This window comes from Lethenteron reissneri, chromosome 16 (genome assembly GCF_015708825.2).
Source record: "Lethenteron reissneri isolate LAM-NWPU_2019-01 chromosome 16, ASM1570882v1, whole genome shotgun sequence".
NCBI classification, from domain to species: Eukaryota; Metazoa; Chordata; class Hyperoartia; order Petromyzontiformes; family Petromyzontidae; genus Lethenteron; species Lethenteron reissneri.
Window position 1 is genome coordinate 15,723,372 of NC_083794.1, and position 16,817 is coordinate 15,740,188.

General features: G+C 53.2%; 1 protein-coding gene across 1 annotated transcript; it reads right to left on the reverse strand.

The window, feature by feature from the left end:
• Positions 1-22: 22 nt before the first annotated feature.
• On the reverse strand, positions 23-16,056 carry LOC133343118 (TBC1 domain family member 4-like). The gene is made up of 9 exons (XM_061552625.1): positions 15,861-16,056; positions 12,409-12,804; positions 11,106-11,195; positions 10,614-10,721; positions 6,371-6,488; positions 5,690-5,781; positions 5,357-5,512; positions 520-600; positions 23-163 (listed from the first exon to the last, which is right to left on the reverse strand). The coding sequence occupies exons 1-9, from the start codon at positions 15,906-15,908 to the stop codon at positions 23-25; spliced, it is 1,230 nt and encodes a 409-aa protein (XP_061408609.1). The 5' UTR covers positions 15,909-16,056.
• Positions 16,057-16,817: the final 761 nt, after the last annotated feature.

Consider the following 16,817-nt stretch of genomic DNA (forward strand, 5'->3'; position numbering starts at 1 on the left):
GACCCCCCGCCGGTATTTGGGGTCACCAGTTCCGGGTGTCGGAGTCGCTGCTGTCCTGGTCGTTGGAGGAGGTGGAGGCGTGGGGGGCACGCAGCCTCCGCCGGCTTGGGTCCCCGTGGGGGGGGCCGCAGTGGAGGGGGGAGGGTGGGGGAGATGTCGACTCCTGCGGAGAACACGGGACGATTCGTCGCCTCGTGAATGATGCCCATTATTCACCCACGCGAGATTTCTGCCAATATCAGCATTGACGACCTTTATTCAACCCGAGTAGCCCGGCCCTGTGGCCTCTGTGGCCCGGAGCCCCGGTGCAGTTTCCACCGCCTGCGCATTGCGCTCGGCAGCCGAGTGGCCGTAGTGCACAGAGATCACTTGACTAAGTTTCAGCTCGAGCCCCCCGCACACCACGCGACTTGTGTGTTGGCCACCCCCACGCCGAACCTCTCCCTCTCCCTGCCGCCGCCCCCTCTGAAGACCGTGAACCCCCCACAGGGCTGTGACCCCCCCCCTCGCCCCACTCACCCTGGAGGAGTCGGAGGTGAAGGTGTTACTCCGGGACCTGAGGCTGTCGCTCCCAGAGCCACTCCTGGGCTTGGCGCCTCCCTGCACCGAGGGACAAAACGACAGCAACAACAACAGCGTTCATCCGTAACGTCGTCGTCACCACCGCCGCAGCCGTCGTTGTAGCGTGCCAAGATCTACCCATAAATTTCGATTTAAAGCTTTCGTGACTGCAGGGATTCATCTTCTTGTTTCTTTCGGTAAAGTCACGTAGAAGGGAAGTAATAAAATAATAAAAATAAAACATAATAAAACAATTCTCACGACGTTTCGGCTACAACGCAAGCAGCCGTCTTCAGGTGAAGAATGAGACACTACCAAACTAGGAGCTTATATATAAGCTGCATTGGGGGTTGAAGAGCGCCTTAACAAAAAGAATGTGCATGTGAAGAGGAATTTAGCATATTCATGGAAAATGCGTAGGCGTTGGGCGGGGGGGTCAAAGTCATATTATGCCCATGCATTATGCAGGATCAGCAGCAACCAAGGGGGTTGCAGGGATTAGCAGTAACAAAGGAAAGGATGTTAATGATATGTAGCTGCAGTACTCAACAACCACCGTAGAAAACTAAAGTATAAACTACATAAAAAAACTAAAGTATAAACTGCATCGCACCATCAGTATACTTACTATACTCTATAATAAGCTGAGTTACTACAGCAAGTAATACATTACAATTCTACCTCGGAAAAATTCTATGATATGCTTCCATCTAAACCTTAGTCTCTTATATCACACGAGCATATACCGTACTATATACTGCCATAGATAACCCAACATTAAATTATATACTGTATTGCGGTAAACCAACCTATATCTTATACATTTAATATAACACTATGTATTATTCTACACACCCTAATGTGTATCGAAATGGTTTATTACTTCCTTCCAATGATTGCTGAGCCAGAATCCATCTTCTCGGTTAAAATCCTGATTAAACACAAGATCCAGGTCCGAGTTCAACACAGTACATAAAATCCGTGATCTGGTACCGTCTGTAAAAGATGTGGTTCCAGACATACAGTACCCTGGCGTCTACAACTAAGTTGCCTCTGTGGTAGCAGTTACATTGGGAAACCAAACGACATGTCTCGGACCGCATCCGTGACATAAAGCTGACCGGAAACACGGTAGGACAAACACCTCAGCCGTGGCAGATCACTGTTACAACTCAGTGGGCTCACATGATATCGACTTCTCCAAGACCAGAGGTTCTCTGCAAGCCATCTGGCTATCATGAGAGATTCGTTCATGAGGCGATCCACATATACAAACACAGAGACAATTTTACCGAGAAGATGGATTCTGGCTCAGCAATCATTGGAAGGACGTAATAAACCATTTCGATACACATTAGGGTGTGTAGAATAATACATAGTGTTATATTAAATGTATAAGATATAGGTTGGTTACAGCAATACAGTAATAATTTAATGTTGGGTTTATCTATGGCAGTATATAGTACGGTATATGCTCGTGTGATATAAGAGAATAAGGTTTAGGATGGAAGCATATCATAGAATTTTTACGAGGTAGAATTGTAATGTATTACTTGCTGTTAGTAACTCAGCTTATTATAGAGTATAGTAAGTATACTGATGGTGCGATGCAGTTTATACTTTAGTTTTTTATGTAGTTTATACTTTAGTTTTCTACGTGGTTGTTGAGTAACTGCAGCTACATATCATTAACATTCCTTTCCTTTGTTACTGCTAATCCCTGCACCCCCCTTGGTTGCTGCTGATCCTGCATAATGCATGGGCATAATATGACTTTGACACCCCCCCGCCCAACGCCTACGCATTTTCCATGAATATGCTAAATTCCTCTTCACATGCACATTCTTTTTGTTAAGGCGCTCTTCAACCCCCAATGCAGCTTATATATAAGCTCCTAGTTTGGTAGTGTCTCATTCTTCACCTGAAGACGGCTGCTTGCGTTGTAGCCGAAACGTCGTGAGAATTGTTTTATTATGTTTTATTTTTATTATTTTTATTACTTCCCTTCTACGTGACTTTACCGAAAGAAACAAGAAGAAAGATCTACCCACTGCTGGATGAAGGCCCCCCCACCCCCCAAGTTGTCGCCATTCTCTCAGCAATCCTGCCAAGTGAACGATTCATCCGGCTCAAAGCGCAAGCCGATTCCACCGCTCCATCTCCCGTGGAGGACGTCCTCGAGGCTGCGGTGCCAACCTTTGTCTGTGATTCACGAGTGGCTCTCTCTCGCCAGCCATCCCGCACTGCCAAACCCCCCTCCTCTTCCTTTGCCGAGCAAGCAACCTGCAGTTTGTTCTCTAATCCACGCGTTCCTCTTTCTCCCGTCTTCATTAAAGACGTCAACATGCTAGCCGAGGCTAACAATGGTGCACCGATCGATGAATGGAATCGTGAGGATTAACGTAACATTGTAACGTGGTGTGGAGTGGTCGTGTGCTGGATAGCGCACTGCCCTATGAACTTGACCGACCTGTCGCCCTCACTAGACCAATCAATCGGTACTGACCGGCGTGGTGAAGTATGGTCAAACAACCCCCCAAGTGACACACATTGCACACGTAGAGGGAGGCCTTCATCCAGCAGTGGATTAGCAGCAGACAGTACTGATTAATAGTCATTTATATTAAGAAATGACGATTAAATAAACGCTATAAGAATATGGCAAACATTACAAATACATAATAAACATGTTTTCAAGTAAAAAAAAGATATCGTTAAAGTAGTAGGATGCAGTTTCATCAAGCAGCGTGTTGACCACGGCTGAAGCAGAGGAGGAAGATGATGATGTGTTATTTGTGTTGGTGCAAGGTAAATGATTGTGCCCTTTAAAGGATCGGAAAATGTGAAAATTGAAATGGAGCAAGAGAAGAACCACACAGCGCGGTTTCAAACATTCGTTATTATAATGGCGCGGGGTCAAAGGTCAACCGAGATAAGCAGGGCCACATAATCGGAACGCTCGCCACAGCCTCGTGCCCACATCCCCCCGCCCCCCCTTCAAACACTCCACACCGCCACCAAACACTCCACACTCTGTACGCACTCATCGATCCGTACAGAAACACTCGCGTGCTCCACACACAAAAACAATCTCCAATAACCACGCACACTGCGTACAAAAATTACTTACTAGCAACACTCTCTGATCTGTACTCTGTCTGCACAGCACACAAACGCTCTCCACTATGTACGCACTCTTGAATCTTCACGGAAACACTCCCCAACGCAGCTCTCCGGCGTGTTTAAGGGTCGTACCGCGTGTCGTTCGGCACGATGTCAGACGTTTCGCTCCATGGCCCAGGAGCCCCTTCGGCTCCCCGCCACCCCCCGTGAGAATGGACGCCGCTGCTTCTCCATGCAGCCGCAGCAGCGTCGAGACCCCGACGCTGCCTCTCTCCCTCCCTGACCCCCGTGCTCCGATTCCTCCTATCCTTTCTCCATCCCTTTCCCTCTCATCCCCCATTCTTTCTCTCTTCCCTCTCCCATTCCTCTTTCCCATGCATTACATCCTTGACTCTACCCCCCCCCCCCCCGCTCCTTCCAACCAAAGTTTACGAATCAAAGTGGTGAAGGGTGACCGGGTCAGAGCGCTCTCTCTGCACGTGACAGTGGCAATCAGATTTCGATTTCAAGCTTTCGTGACTGCAGGGATTCATCTTCTTGGTTCTTTCGGTAAAGTCACGTAGAAGGGAAATAATAAAATAATAACGACGTTTCGTCGTGAGAATTATTTGAGAATGTTTTATTTTTATTATTTTATTATTTCCCTTCTACGTGACTTTACCGAAAGAACCAAGAAGAGTGGCAATCAGCGCAGCACTGTTCCCACAGAAGCAATGCATCGCGGTGGGGGGGGGGGGGGCGTCGACCGTGCAGATGGAGTGGTGGAACCGGCTCGTTCTGCAAGCGGCCGCGTGGATCGTTAACGCGTTGCAGGATCGTGAGGAGCGTGCGACGCGCTTGGGCAGACCTCGATCCGGTAGTGGATAAAGCATGCTGATGATGACGATGGCCGATACCCACTTGTACACTTACACGTACACCCCCCCCCCCATGGAGACACACCCATTCACACACACAAAGACAAACAGACTGCAGGGCAAGTGTTGTCAGCGAACACCCATAAGGGTGGCATGGCACACGAGGTGGTGCATGGCCAGCACCACACCTGGCCGCCTTTGTCTCTCCGGTGATGGTGTGTTACACTCCACATCAGGAGGAGTGCTGATGAATCAACAGAGCTGGGAGGCCACGAACCGGTTCACATATGTGTCACCGATGTGGCGCGCAGGGCCACGGGTGGGAATCGGACTCGGACCGCCGGGTTTGTCGCACGCTATCCATTGCACTACCGCTCCCCATATGAACACACACACGAACACACATGCATACACAAAGACCCCCGTATAGCCTGCAAAAGACTGTTGGGGTAGGTCCTGTTAATGAGCACCTATGAAGGCCGACACGGTACATGATGGGGTGGGTGGCCAGCACCACGCCCGACTGCCTTTGTTTCCCTAGTGGCGATGTTTACACACCGCACCAGGTACTCATTTGAGGCTGAGTCGATCTAGGGGAGGCTCAGGACCAGTTCAGATAATCGTCACTGGCGTTGGCCACGAGCGGGAATCGCGCCCAGGTCGCCGGGTTCGTAGCGCAGAGCGCTAACCGCTACACCACCGCTCCCCACACACAAACACATACAGCCCTAAACTCCATGCAGCATCACTCTCCAGTCCATACAGAAACACTCCCTCTCCTCCCTGCACTGGCTCTCCCCTGCCCACTCGCTCACCAGCGCTGAGAAGATGTTCTCCAGAGAGGTGGCGAGACCCTTGGAGGCCTTGCTCTTCAGGAATTCCAGTTTGCCTAAACCGCCTGAGCTCTGATGATGCTGCTGCTCTTGCTGCTGCTGCTGCTGGGCCGAGATTATGTGGCTCCGCGTGGGCTCCTGCACACAGCAGGAAGCAGGAAGGAGCGGTGGTTTTTACCAAACGCGCGACGAGAACGACGCTCGCTGTGCCGCACAGAGCATGTGACGTAGCGCTGGGGACAGCAAGGGCCCACGGGGCCACACGCGGCCCACGACTTCACAACCTGGCGTGGCGCGCGTACCCGCTCTCCACACCTGTGCACGTAGACGCGCGGACGTCACCGTGCGTGCGTCGCCCTCCCCGCCTCGCCCCCCACCAGCGTCGTCCCTCCTCGCGTGGACACCGGCTGGGGGGGGGGGGGGGGGGTGACGGAAACGCGGATAGGGACAGATCAACAGATGAACAGACTGGAGCGAAACGTCGGACATTACACCAAACGACGCGCAGTGGAACAGCTACGCTCCACCACCGCTCCAGCCTGGGGGCCGTCCATCAATGACGTCACGCGATTTTGGACAATTTTTTACCCCCCCTACCCTCGTCACACGGCGTCACAAAAAGTCAGACCCCCCCTTAAATATGACGTCACGAAGCTCTGCCCCCCCCTCCCCAAATGTTTTTTAACATGCTTCTAACCGCTTTAAACTATTGTCATTGTAGTGCATATTTAATGTGCCGCTGCACTCTGATGTTGTAGGAATAAACATTTATTAAAAAGTCTATTTAATTAAGTAGAACGTGTTGTCTACATTTATTTAAAGTTGCGCATTTTGATGTGACGTCACATTTCTCAACCCCCCCCCCCCCTCGTCACACATCGTTACAAATATCTGACCCCCCCCCCAGGTGCGTGACGTCATTTATGGACGGCCCCCTGGCCCCAGCCTGGCATGCACCTCCAGGCATGTAGGGGTGGCTCCCGGCCTGTGCCGCACCGTGCGCTGGCCGGGTGGATGTGGTTGCCCGCGTCTCCGGCCCAGGCCTGCGACGGGCGACCTTGGTGGCGGCCGCAGATTGGAAGGCCTGCCGCAGCGTCATCATGATCTCATCCACCTGCGGGGCGACACCACAAAGACGTGACAAAGGTTCCCCCCCGTATAGCCTTGTGGCAGGCTGTTGGGGCAAGTACTGTTAGTGAGCACCGGTGAAGCCCGGACCAACTGCACGACGGGGTGGTGTGGCAATAACCGTGACCTTCCAGCCGCCTTTGTCTCCCCAGGACTGATGTTTTACACACTGCATCCGATATTCATTCAAGGCTGAGTCGACCTAGGAGAGACCAGGACCGGTTCAGATATTCGTCACCCGATATTGGCCGTAGGTGGGAATCGAACTCGGGTGGCCGGGTTTGTAGCGCAGCGCGCTAACCGCTACGCTACCGCCCCCCCCTACTACACGAAGGAAACTCCACTCCACATCCTCCAGAAAGCCTTCAACATTCTTGGGCAAGTTCTGTGAGCGAGCACTTCATCATCGTGGTCTTCATCATCACCACATCATTAGTATGGAGCTGTGCACCTCGGAGGACCTCTGCAGGGCTCAGATGGGACCAACTCATCGTCACCATGTGCCGAGTACCGGATAGACACGTGACTCTGGTGGCAGCACACAAGCAAGAGGAGATGATCCAGGCACAGGTCTCTCTACCCAAGCGCGATCCCTCTGCTGTCACGTGGACCTACTACGTTACCCCCCCCCACCCCGCGTACCCGAGCCAATGAGTACGCAGTGTCGCTTCCAACCCGAAAACCCACGAGCACGCGCGTAACACAGCCCCCCCCCCCCCCCCCCCCCCACTGGGCTGGAGTAAACACACGAGGACTCTCAAAGGCCCTCCTCGCTTGGGTAAAGGTCAGCGCATGAATGAGTGACTTGAAACGCCGCGCGTGACATCTGTTCGGGGGCGCAGGCGTCCGTGCGTGCGCTGCTGCTGCCGATCCTCCGACGCGGAGTGAGAGGAAGAGGAACCTCGCAACGCTCGCCCGGCTCGCTCGCCAGTCAGTGCCGGTGGGCGAAGACTGCGAGCGGAGCAGTACCGCGCAAGACAACCAACTCGTCATGTTGCTGTTGTAGCACTGCCCTCTGCTGCCCACTACCTAGCCCCCAAGACGCCCACAGCACCTGCTGAACAAAACACTTGGTGGTGCTGCTGCTGCGTTGGTAGTGGTGCACCAAGGCCCCACAGCGACGTTTCGAGCAATGGCTCTTCTTCATAGCACATTAATAAGGGTAATTGCCCAAAACGTCGTCTATTATGTGTTTCTTCCTTTTAAGGCCACACACGCGGCGGTGTTGTCGTTGTTGACGAGTGTGTCGAGTGCTTTGAGAATGGCTGCTCGGGCACTGTTCGTGGCCCATCCATCACTACCCAGACTCGAACCTCCTGAGCTCAACGAGATTTGGTCACAAGCGGAGAGACTTTGTAACCGACAGAGAAACTCAATTTGGAGCTTTCGTGACTGCAGGCATTACTCTTTGGTTCTTTCGGTAAAGTCACGTATAAAAAGGAAATAATAAATTAAATACTAGCATACGACGTTTCGATTGCAAATTTAGCATTCTTGAACGTTCAAATTTAGCATTTTCAGGAAGAACGTAATCAACCAGATAGTGTGTTGACTGTTACGTTAGCCGACTCTGTGTTGTATTACATTACATTTCTAAGTGTACTAGGTTTGTTTTCTATTTCATTTATACCTGACGATGATTGCTTGTTTGCAATCGAAACGTCGTATGCTAGCATTTAATTTATTTTTTTCTCGTTCTACGTGACTTTACCGAAAGAACCAAAGAGTAACCTACAAAGAACCAGGGGCCACACGGGGGTTCCACTTAACCGAATCACACACAAACCCGTTTCCGTGGAAAAACGTGTTAAATTCCGGACAACCTTCAATAGCCCGCAGCGTCGCGTATTACATGTTGTTTCCCTTCTAAGGCCACACACACAATTGTGCTGTTGTTGTGAAGTGTGCTCGTACACCACTGCCAATGCAGCAGCTCGGCAAGCATCGGCAAGCGAGCAATCTGCTGAACATTGAATTTTAATGGACGAGTGGAGCCAGGTCAGGCTGGACGTTGAACTCCGCTCCGGGGTTTCGTAATTGCCAAGGGCGGACGCCACGAGGCGGGAGCACAATGGGCAAGCAGAGGCGACGTTGCCGCTGATCACGCGGCGAGAACTTGCAGGGATGTCACCGGACCAGTTCTGCCGCTAAACGACCGCATGGATTTCTCGGCTAGGAAAACCTGGGATGGAGATTACAGTCCTCCTGACCTGGAGCCAGTCCCAGCCATTCTCTTTCCACGACTCAAGGCAATCGTCAGCAACAACACTGTGTGACGACTTTAAGAGGATATATAATAGGCGACGTTTCAGGCAATGGCCCTACTTCGTAGCACTTATATCGTATCCGAGGTTTCATATTGGGCCGGTGTTATTGACCGATGCGTTGTGTTTGTCAATTATGCGTTTGTATCATTACCCAGGTAGCATCAGCAGCAAATGTTTAGTTTTCATTAAATTTAATATACACCTATTTATTATTAAGCACCGGAGGATGCCGAACAACCTCTCCGCCAGTACGAGCGAGAACTAGGACATCGTGCCGACCAAACACGTGGGGGGTGGGGGGGGGGGTACAACTCGAAAACACGACGTAGAGCAGCTGCAAGTCGAGCAACACAGGAGAGGCGGCGGCGGTGCCAAGCCGCGCGCAGTTGCCACTTACATTCATCCTGGTGTCGAACCCGGGCTGGGGGCAGGATGCGGTTGGAGCGTAGGCGGAGTGCAAGTTCGGGGTGGGTTCGGGGTGGGGGGGTCACTAGGGGGGAGGGGGGGTGGACGCGAGGAGGCGAAACGCGCCGCTGCCGAGTCGCCACTCGCGCCCAAGTCGCGATCAGCGCCCCGAGACGTCGCAGCGCGGGCGGGAGGCGAGGGCCAAGCAGGCGCACAGACTGGCGGACGCGCACGGAACCGGTTTGCTCTGTTTGGTTGGGGCTGCGCAACCCCCCCCACTACCCCCCACTACTACTCCACCCCCGCCCCCACTACTACTCCAGCCCAAACCTCTCCCCCATGCCACCCGCTGGGTGGATGACTCACTCGCGCTCGCCGCCTCTCTTTAGTGAATCTTACGGCCGAGGAGGGATGGGACGGCCCCCTGCCCATTCATCAGGGGGAATGAGCGCACGCACGCAGGTATGCATCACAAACAAATTCCCGCATCACAAACAAATGCCCACGCCCCTCCCCACCAAGCCCCCCCCACCAAGCCCCCCCCCACCAAGCCCCCCCCCCCGTAGAGACAAATCGCATCCGCACCGCTCCATCAAAGGATAAGAATAACACGTGGCGAGTCAAGGGTAACAGACTGCTTGGCCAACTACTGTTAGTGAGGACATCTTCAGCGTGGTAAGGGCACACGTGGGGGTGGGTGACCAGTACCACCTTTGTCTCCCTGCTGTTTGCACACCGCAGCAGGTATTCATATATGTAAAGCTGAGCCGACCTAGGGGAGACCCACGTACAAAGACATTCATACATACAAAGACCACCCCCCGGAGGCCCCAAGAGACTGTTGGGGCAAGTGCTGTTAGCGAGCAGCACTCGAGGCCGGCACGACTCTCGTGGGGGTTCTGGGAAGTCACGTGGTGTGGGGGGTTAGGACTTTGTAACTTTTCCAGTCGCTGACCAGCCACCACACCTGGGCACCTCCATCTCTCCCGGGGCTGATGTTTTACACAACGCGCTCGTTACTGATTTAATGCGGAGTCGACCTAGGGGAGACCCTCATAACAAAGACACGAACAAAGATCCCCCTTCTAGCCTTCACAAACTGTTGGGGCAAGGGTGGTTAGCGACCACCTATGAAGGCCGGCAGGCTACTACGCCCGGCCGCCTTTGTCTCTCCAGTGACGATGCTTACACACCGCACCAGGTATTTATTTGAGGCCGAGTTGACCTTGGGGATGCCCAGGACCGATTGAGATAATCTTCACTGGTGTTTACAGAGGGAATCGAACCCGAATTGCCGGGTTCGTAGCGCAGTGTGCTAACCGCTGCTCCACACACACACACCAATACCAATAATTGGTTACAAGCACACACACGTACAGCTGGGGGGGGGGGGTTGATATGGGGGCTTTGAATGTTTGGAAGCGGGGGGGCTGGCTGACCAGTGACGTGTCCGTACACTGGAACACGTAGCAGATGTGCGTGCTGGCGGGCCCCGAGTCGGCCGCCTCCCTGCAGATGAAGCCGAAGTGGTCGGTCCTGGAGAGGCCCTGAGGGGGGGAGGGGGGCGGGGGGGTAATAAAAAGGGGGGGGGGCCAAGTGAGCGGCATTCCCCCGGCTGAGCCTGCCAAGTTGATTGGTGGTGTAAACCGCGGTTCATAATGGCCAGCGTGATCACGTGACCTGTATAGTGGTGGCTTGGGTAAGGGGATGTTCATGTAGGGGTGTGTGTGGTGTGTGTGGTGTGTGTGTGGTGTGTGTGTGTGGTGTACGTGTGTGTGGTGTACGTGTGTGTGGTGTACGTGTGTGTGGTGCACGTGTGTGTGGTGCACGTGTGTGTGGTGTGGATGTGTGTGGTGTACGTGTGTGTGGTGTGTGTGCGGTGTGCGTGTGTGGTGTGTGTGTGTGGTGTGTGCACGTGTGTGGCTCCTGACCCGCGAGCAGTAGGAGATGTCTTGGAAAGACCTCTCCAGCACCACGCCCTTGCAGTCGGGACTCACCAGAGTGACGTACGCCTCACCCACCTGGGGACGAGGTGCACGTGGCCACTCGATCACTCGCTCACAACATCGCTCACACACTCTTCCCTTCCAAACACACACACAATGTTACCCACCCAATCACTCACATTATCACCCATTTACAACATTACCCACTCACCACACCATTCACTCACCCAAATCGCTCACTAACCCCATCAACACTCGTACTGGCACTCACTCAAACTACCCACTCATAACATCACTCTCATCCGCTCATAGCATCACGCACGCATCCCATCACCCGCTCGCCCTATCGCCCACTCGTATAATCACCCACTCACCCCATCACCCACTCACCCCATCACCCACTCACTCACACTGTGTATGCGAGTGGTCAGATTCACTCCCTCGAGACATCGAGATGCTGGCTCGTGGCCCGTGGCTCAATCACCGCAATTTCCCACGAGGATGCCTCCCTGAAATCTCACGGTCACGTGTCCCCCCCACCCACCCACCCACCCACCCCAACCTCACCTCCTCCTCACCCCCCCCCCCCCTCACCTGAAACCCTTACACATCCCCATCAGCCGCACGGCCTTCCCTATGGACATGCACAATGTCAGCAGCACTGATTCCAGACAGGCAAGCTCAAGCAAAACGAGGCAAGAATACTTCCTCTCTTTACTCTCTGGGCTCCTCCTTGCCGGGTAAGATCGGCGGTTCACCAGCATGGGTCCAAGTAAGCCTCACTCGGCTGCTGACGAGAGACTGAATGTCGATAAAGTCACGTAGGTAAAAAATAAAAATAAAAAATAAAATAAAATAAATAATAATAGAAATAACATAATAAATCACGACGTTTCGGAGGCAACACAAGTCTCCATCATCAGGTGGGACCGTCACAGCAAAATTTACTGATGACGGAAACTTGTGTTGCCTCCGAAACGTCGTGATTTATTATTTTATTTCTATTATAATTTTTTATATTTTTATTATTATTTTTTTACCTACGTGACTTTACCGAAAAAACCTAAGAATATGAATCATTGCAGTCATGAAAGCTTCAAATCTAGAACTGAATGTCGAAACCGGCGCAGAGTTTTGCTTGATGGGATGAGTAGAAACACGTTGTTCCCAACGGTTCCAACCACGTGACTGGCAGAGCGACCAAAACACACAATTCAGCCCGAGTGGGAACGCGCCAATATATAAAAAATATAAAACAACACACGCAGCTAAAGGTAAAGGCGCGCACCTGGAATAGCATCGTGCGGTCCCTCTGCATGTCCAGCTTGCTCCTCCTGGACCCCGCACTCTGCCCGCCACGGGGCCCGCCCGGGCTCCCCGCGGGGTCGGGGGGGTCGGCTTCGAAGGGGTCTCGACCGGGCTCGCAGGGCTCCTCCGGGGAGCTGTCCCCTTCAGCGCCGTAGCGCCAGTGCAGCGCCGTGATGCTGTCGTCGACAAGCGAGGGGGGGCCCAATTTGCCCCCCACTGCGAGGCGCCCCACATAGAGGACCTCGAAACGCTTCACGCCACCGCCCGCCTCTCCCTGCTGTTCGGGGTCACCCCCCGGGCTCGGAGCGGAGGGGGCGGCGAGCGGGGGTCTGCCCGGGGTCTCCGACGTGCCGATGGGACTCGGGGCTCGGGAGAGCTGTGCGCGCGGGGACACGAGGAGCGGTGGCGCAGTGGTTAGGGCACTGTGCTGCAAACACGGCGAACAGAGAACGATTCGCACGCACGGCAGTAACAACAACTGTAACGGTGACAGCAAATATCTGAACCCGTCCTAGGCCTTCCCTAAGTCGACATCAATCATCACCGGAGAGACAAAGGCGGCCGGGCGCGGTGTTGCCACGCCACCCACTCGTGTGCCGCCGTGCCGTCCTTGATATCGGTGCTCGCTCGCTAACGGCACTTGGCCCGTGAGTTTGTTAAAGGCTATACGGGGGATCTTTGTTTTTTGGAAGGAAGGTTCCTGAATCCGTATATTTATAAGACGTTTCGGGAAATGGGCCTTCATAGCACATGTGGAACAATAGCCTTCATACCACTCGAAGATATGGTTTAGTGTGCTCGTTAGCAGGGCCGTTGCCCGAAACGTCGCGTATTTATTGCTTTTCATTTTAAGGACATTGTGCGATTGACGAAGGATGGTGCAGATCGGTAAACACGGAAACGGGGCCGTGAAGGTTAAAGAGGGAATACACTCTTATCTCGCTTTGTCCACGGCCGCGTGCCACCGTGTTTATATGTCACTATGCTAGACGTGGGAAGTCGCAGAGGAATGCAGACACCAGCAGAGTGACCCATCGCTGAGCGATGATGAAATCTCAGCCGCTGTCACCGGCTCCACCCCCCACGAACCCCAACACTCACCACGGCTCCCGGTACGATCCCGGTCCAACTTCAACATCTCACTCAGCCCTCCAGATCCTCCCTCCATGCCTCGCTCTAAGCTCTCATCTCAGCACTCCCCTCCACGCGCTCTCCTGCCTCTCCCCTCTCTTCTTCACTCGACTCTCCTCACTCGACTCTCCTAACTCTCCTCTCGAAAAGGTGTGCTGCTTCTTAGCCCGCCCCCGCCATAGGAATGTGGAATTTCCACTACCGGCTCCAGGCTGTAGCAAAGCGAGCAACGCCCCCACGCTCGCTTGAGCAGGAAACCACCGACTCTTAATCCTTAATCAAGGTGTATTCATTAACTCTCACCAGCTACTTCCCCCATCCCCCATTCGCTCAGGCTTGGGGAAGTCTTGATCCAACGGCCGATAGATCATGTCCGATGATGATTGAAGATTCGACTAACGCCTCTAGCGGATGCATACGTGCACATATAATATGCATTGCTATGCGTGTGAGCGTGTGAGGCTCAGCCTTACAGATGAAATACACAGCTGAGGTTGAGATACATAGGTGATATACAGGTGAGAGACGTGGATAAAATACGGATGAGTTTTAGACACAGGTGAGATACACAGGTGAGATTCAGATACACATGTTAGACACAGATTAGAAGCGCAGGTGAGACCGAGAGATTCGGACAGACAGGTGAGATACACAGGTGAGACAAAAGTGAGAATCAGACACAGGAATGATACAGCTGAGAGAAAGGTAATAAAAGCGAGGTTCAGACATAGGTTCAGATACACAGGTTAGGTATAGAGACAGGTGGGGTTTAGAGACAGGTGGGGTTTAGACACAGGTGAGACACGGGTGAGGGACACGACGTGTGACACAGGTGATAGTCAGGTGAGGGACACGACGTGAGACACAGGTGATAGTCAGGTGAGGGACACGACGTGAGACACAGGTTCACGCTCACAGGCTCAGACACAGGTGAGAGCCGGACTCGCAGGTAAAGTGAGCGGCACTGTACACGGGCGCGCACCACGTGACGAGGCTGCCATCGTCACGCGGCTCCGGAGATGATGAGATGGAGATGAGATGGACTGCACACACAGATGCTTACGCGCGTGTACATTTGAATCACATTCACGGGAATGTCCCGAGGCGGATACGTTAAAGCGCCCTGTGTGCACGCCCGCGTGTCTGTGTGTGCGTGTGTGTGTGTGCGTGTGTGTGTGCGCGTGTCTGTGTGTGTCTGTGTGTGTGCGTGCGTGTCTCTGTGCGTGTCTGTGTGTGTGTGCGTTCGTGTCTGTGTGTGTGTGTGCGTGTCTGTGTGTATGCGAGTGTCTGTGTGTGTGTGCGTGTCTGTGTTTGTGTGTGTTCGTGTCTGTGTGTATGTGAGTGTGTGTGTGCGTGTCTGTGTGTATGCGAGTGTCTGTGTGTGTGTGCGTGTCTGTGTGTGTGCGTTCGTGTCTGTGTGTATGCGAGTGTCTGTGTGTGTGTGCGTGTCTGTGTGTGTGTGTGCGTGTCTGTGTGTATGTGAGTGTCTGTGTGTGTGTGCGTGTCTGTGTGTATGTGAGTGTCTGTGTGTGTGTGCGTGTCTGTGTGTGTGTGCGTGTCTGTGTGTATGTGAGTGTCTGTGTGTGTGTGCGTGTCTGTGTGTGTGTGTGCGTGTCTGTGTGTATGTGAGTGTCTGTGTGTGTGTTCGTGTCTGTGTGTATGTGAGTGTCTGTGTGTGTGTGTTCGTGTCTGTGTGTATGTGAGTGTCTGTGTGTGTGTGTGCGTGTCTGTGTGTATGTGAGTGTCTGTGTGTGCGTGTCTGCGTGAGTGCGCAAGTCGGAGTGTGGATACGTACGCGTGAGTGTGCGTGCCTGCGTGTGATGTCTGCGTACAAGTTTGCGTGAGTCGGCCTGTGTATGGATGTGTGTAAGTTGGTGTGTGTGTATGTCTGTGTGTGTGTGTATGCGGATGTGTGTAGGCATTAACGAGGCGCGGTAGAGTAACGGTGAGCGCCACGCTGCGCTACGAACCCGGCGAACCGAGTTCGACTCCCGCTCACGGTCCACACCAGTGACGATTATCTGAACCGGTCCTGGACCTCCTCTAAGTCGACTCAGCCTCACGCGACTACCTGGTGCGGTGTGTAAACATCCCCACGGAGGAAACAAAGCCACCCCTTGTGTGCTGTGCCGACCTTCATATGCGCTTGCTGACAGCAATTGCTCCAAAAAAGTTTGTTAAGGCTACACAGAGCATCGTTGTGTTATAGTCGGAGTGAGTCGCTATGAGTCTGTATAGTCGGAGTGAGTCGCTACGAGTGAGTGTATGGTCGGAGTGAGTCGCTACGAGCCACCCACTCACCTCTCGTCTCTGCGCCAGTGTGCGCAACTTGCTCGCGAGCTGGCTCATCGTGACACCGAGGGACGCTATCCCTCCTCTCCCTTCTCCTCTCTCCTATCCCCTCCCTCTACCTTCTCCTCTCCCTGGAGAGCGAGAGAGCACGGCGCTTTCGCGAAGTAATCCAGGCGATGGCGATGACTTTGAGCACAAAGGAGCAGGACCCGCCTCTCTCTCCCTCTCTGAACACTCCCTCTCGCTTCCTCCTCCTACTCCTCCTCCCTCCCCCTCTCCGCGCTCACCTGAGACCCTCGTGCGCCAAGGTGAGCGGGCTCACCGCGCCCACTGCGCTTGCCCGCCTGCTCCTCCCATCCAGCCACTCGCATCCTGCAGGGAACGACGGCACGGGGAGACGAGTGACGGATGATGATGGTGGATGACACTTTATGATTTGATGATGATCTATGGCAATTTATTTGCGATGAATGGATATGTGGTGATTGGTGGATAATTATGGATGGGTAGATGAGTGATTGATGTATTAGCACGGTTGGTTACGTACGGTGCAAAAGAGTTTAAATCATTTATACATATATGACGATTGTGAATTATAATGGATGGATAATGAATGATTCAATGATGATAGATTAAAAAAAACAATCCAAGATCACCGGGATTGTGAGACTCGGTGAGGAATTCACGGATTAAAAAGGACCATTCCCGAGTCACTGTGCCGGCCGTTTCATTCCACAAATTCCACGATCGGGCTGCGTGCATTTTCCATCGCGCATGGACACGTGCGCGCTCCGACACCACCACCACCACGAGCCTCGACATCAATCACAACACGCTGTGGAGCGGTGGCGCAGTGGTTAGCCTACTGGGCTATGAACCCGGGTACCTGAGTTCGATTTCTGGCCACGGCGAACATCAAGTGTAGAGCAATGATGTTACAAACCGAGTCGCCACTGACTAGGATGG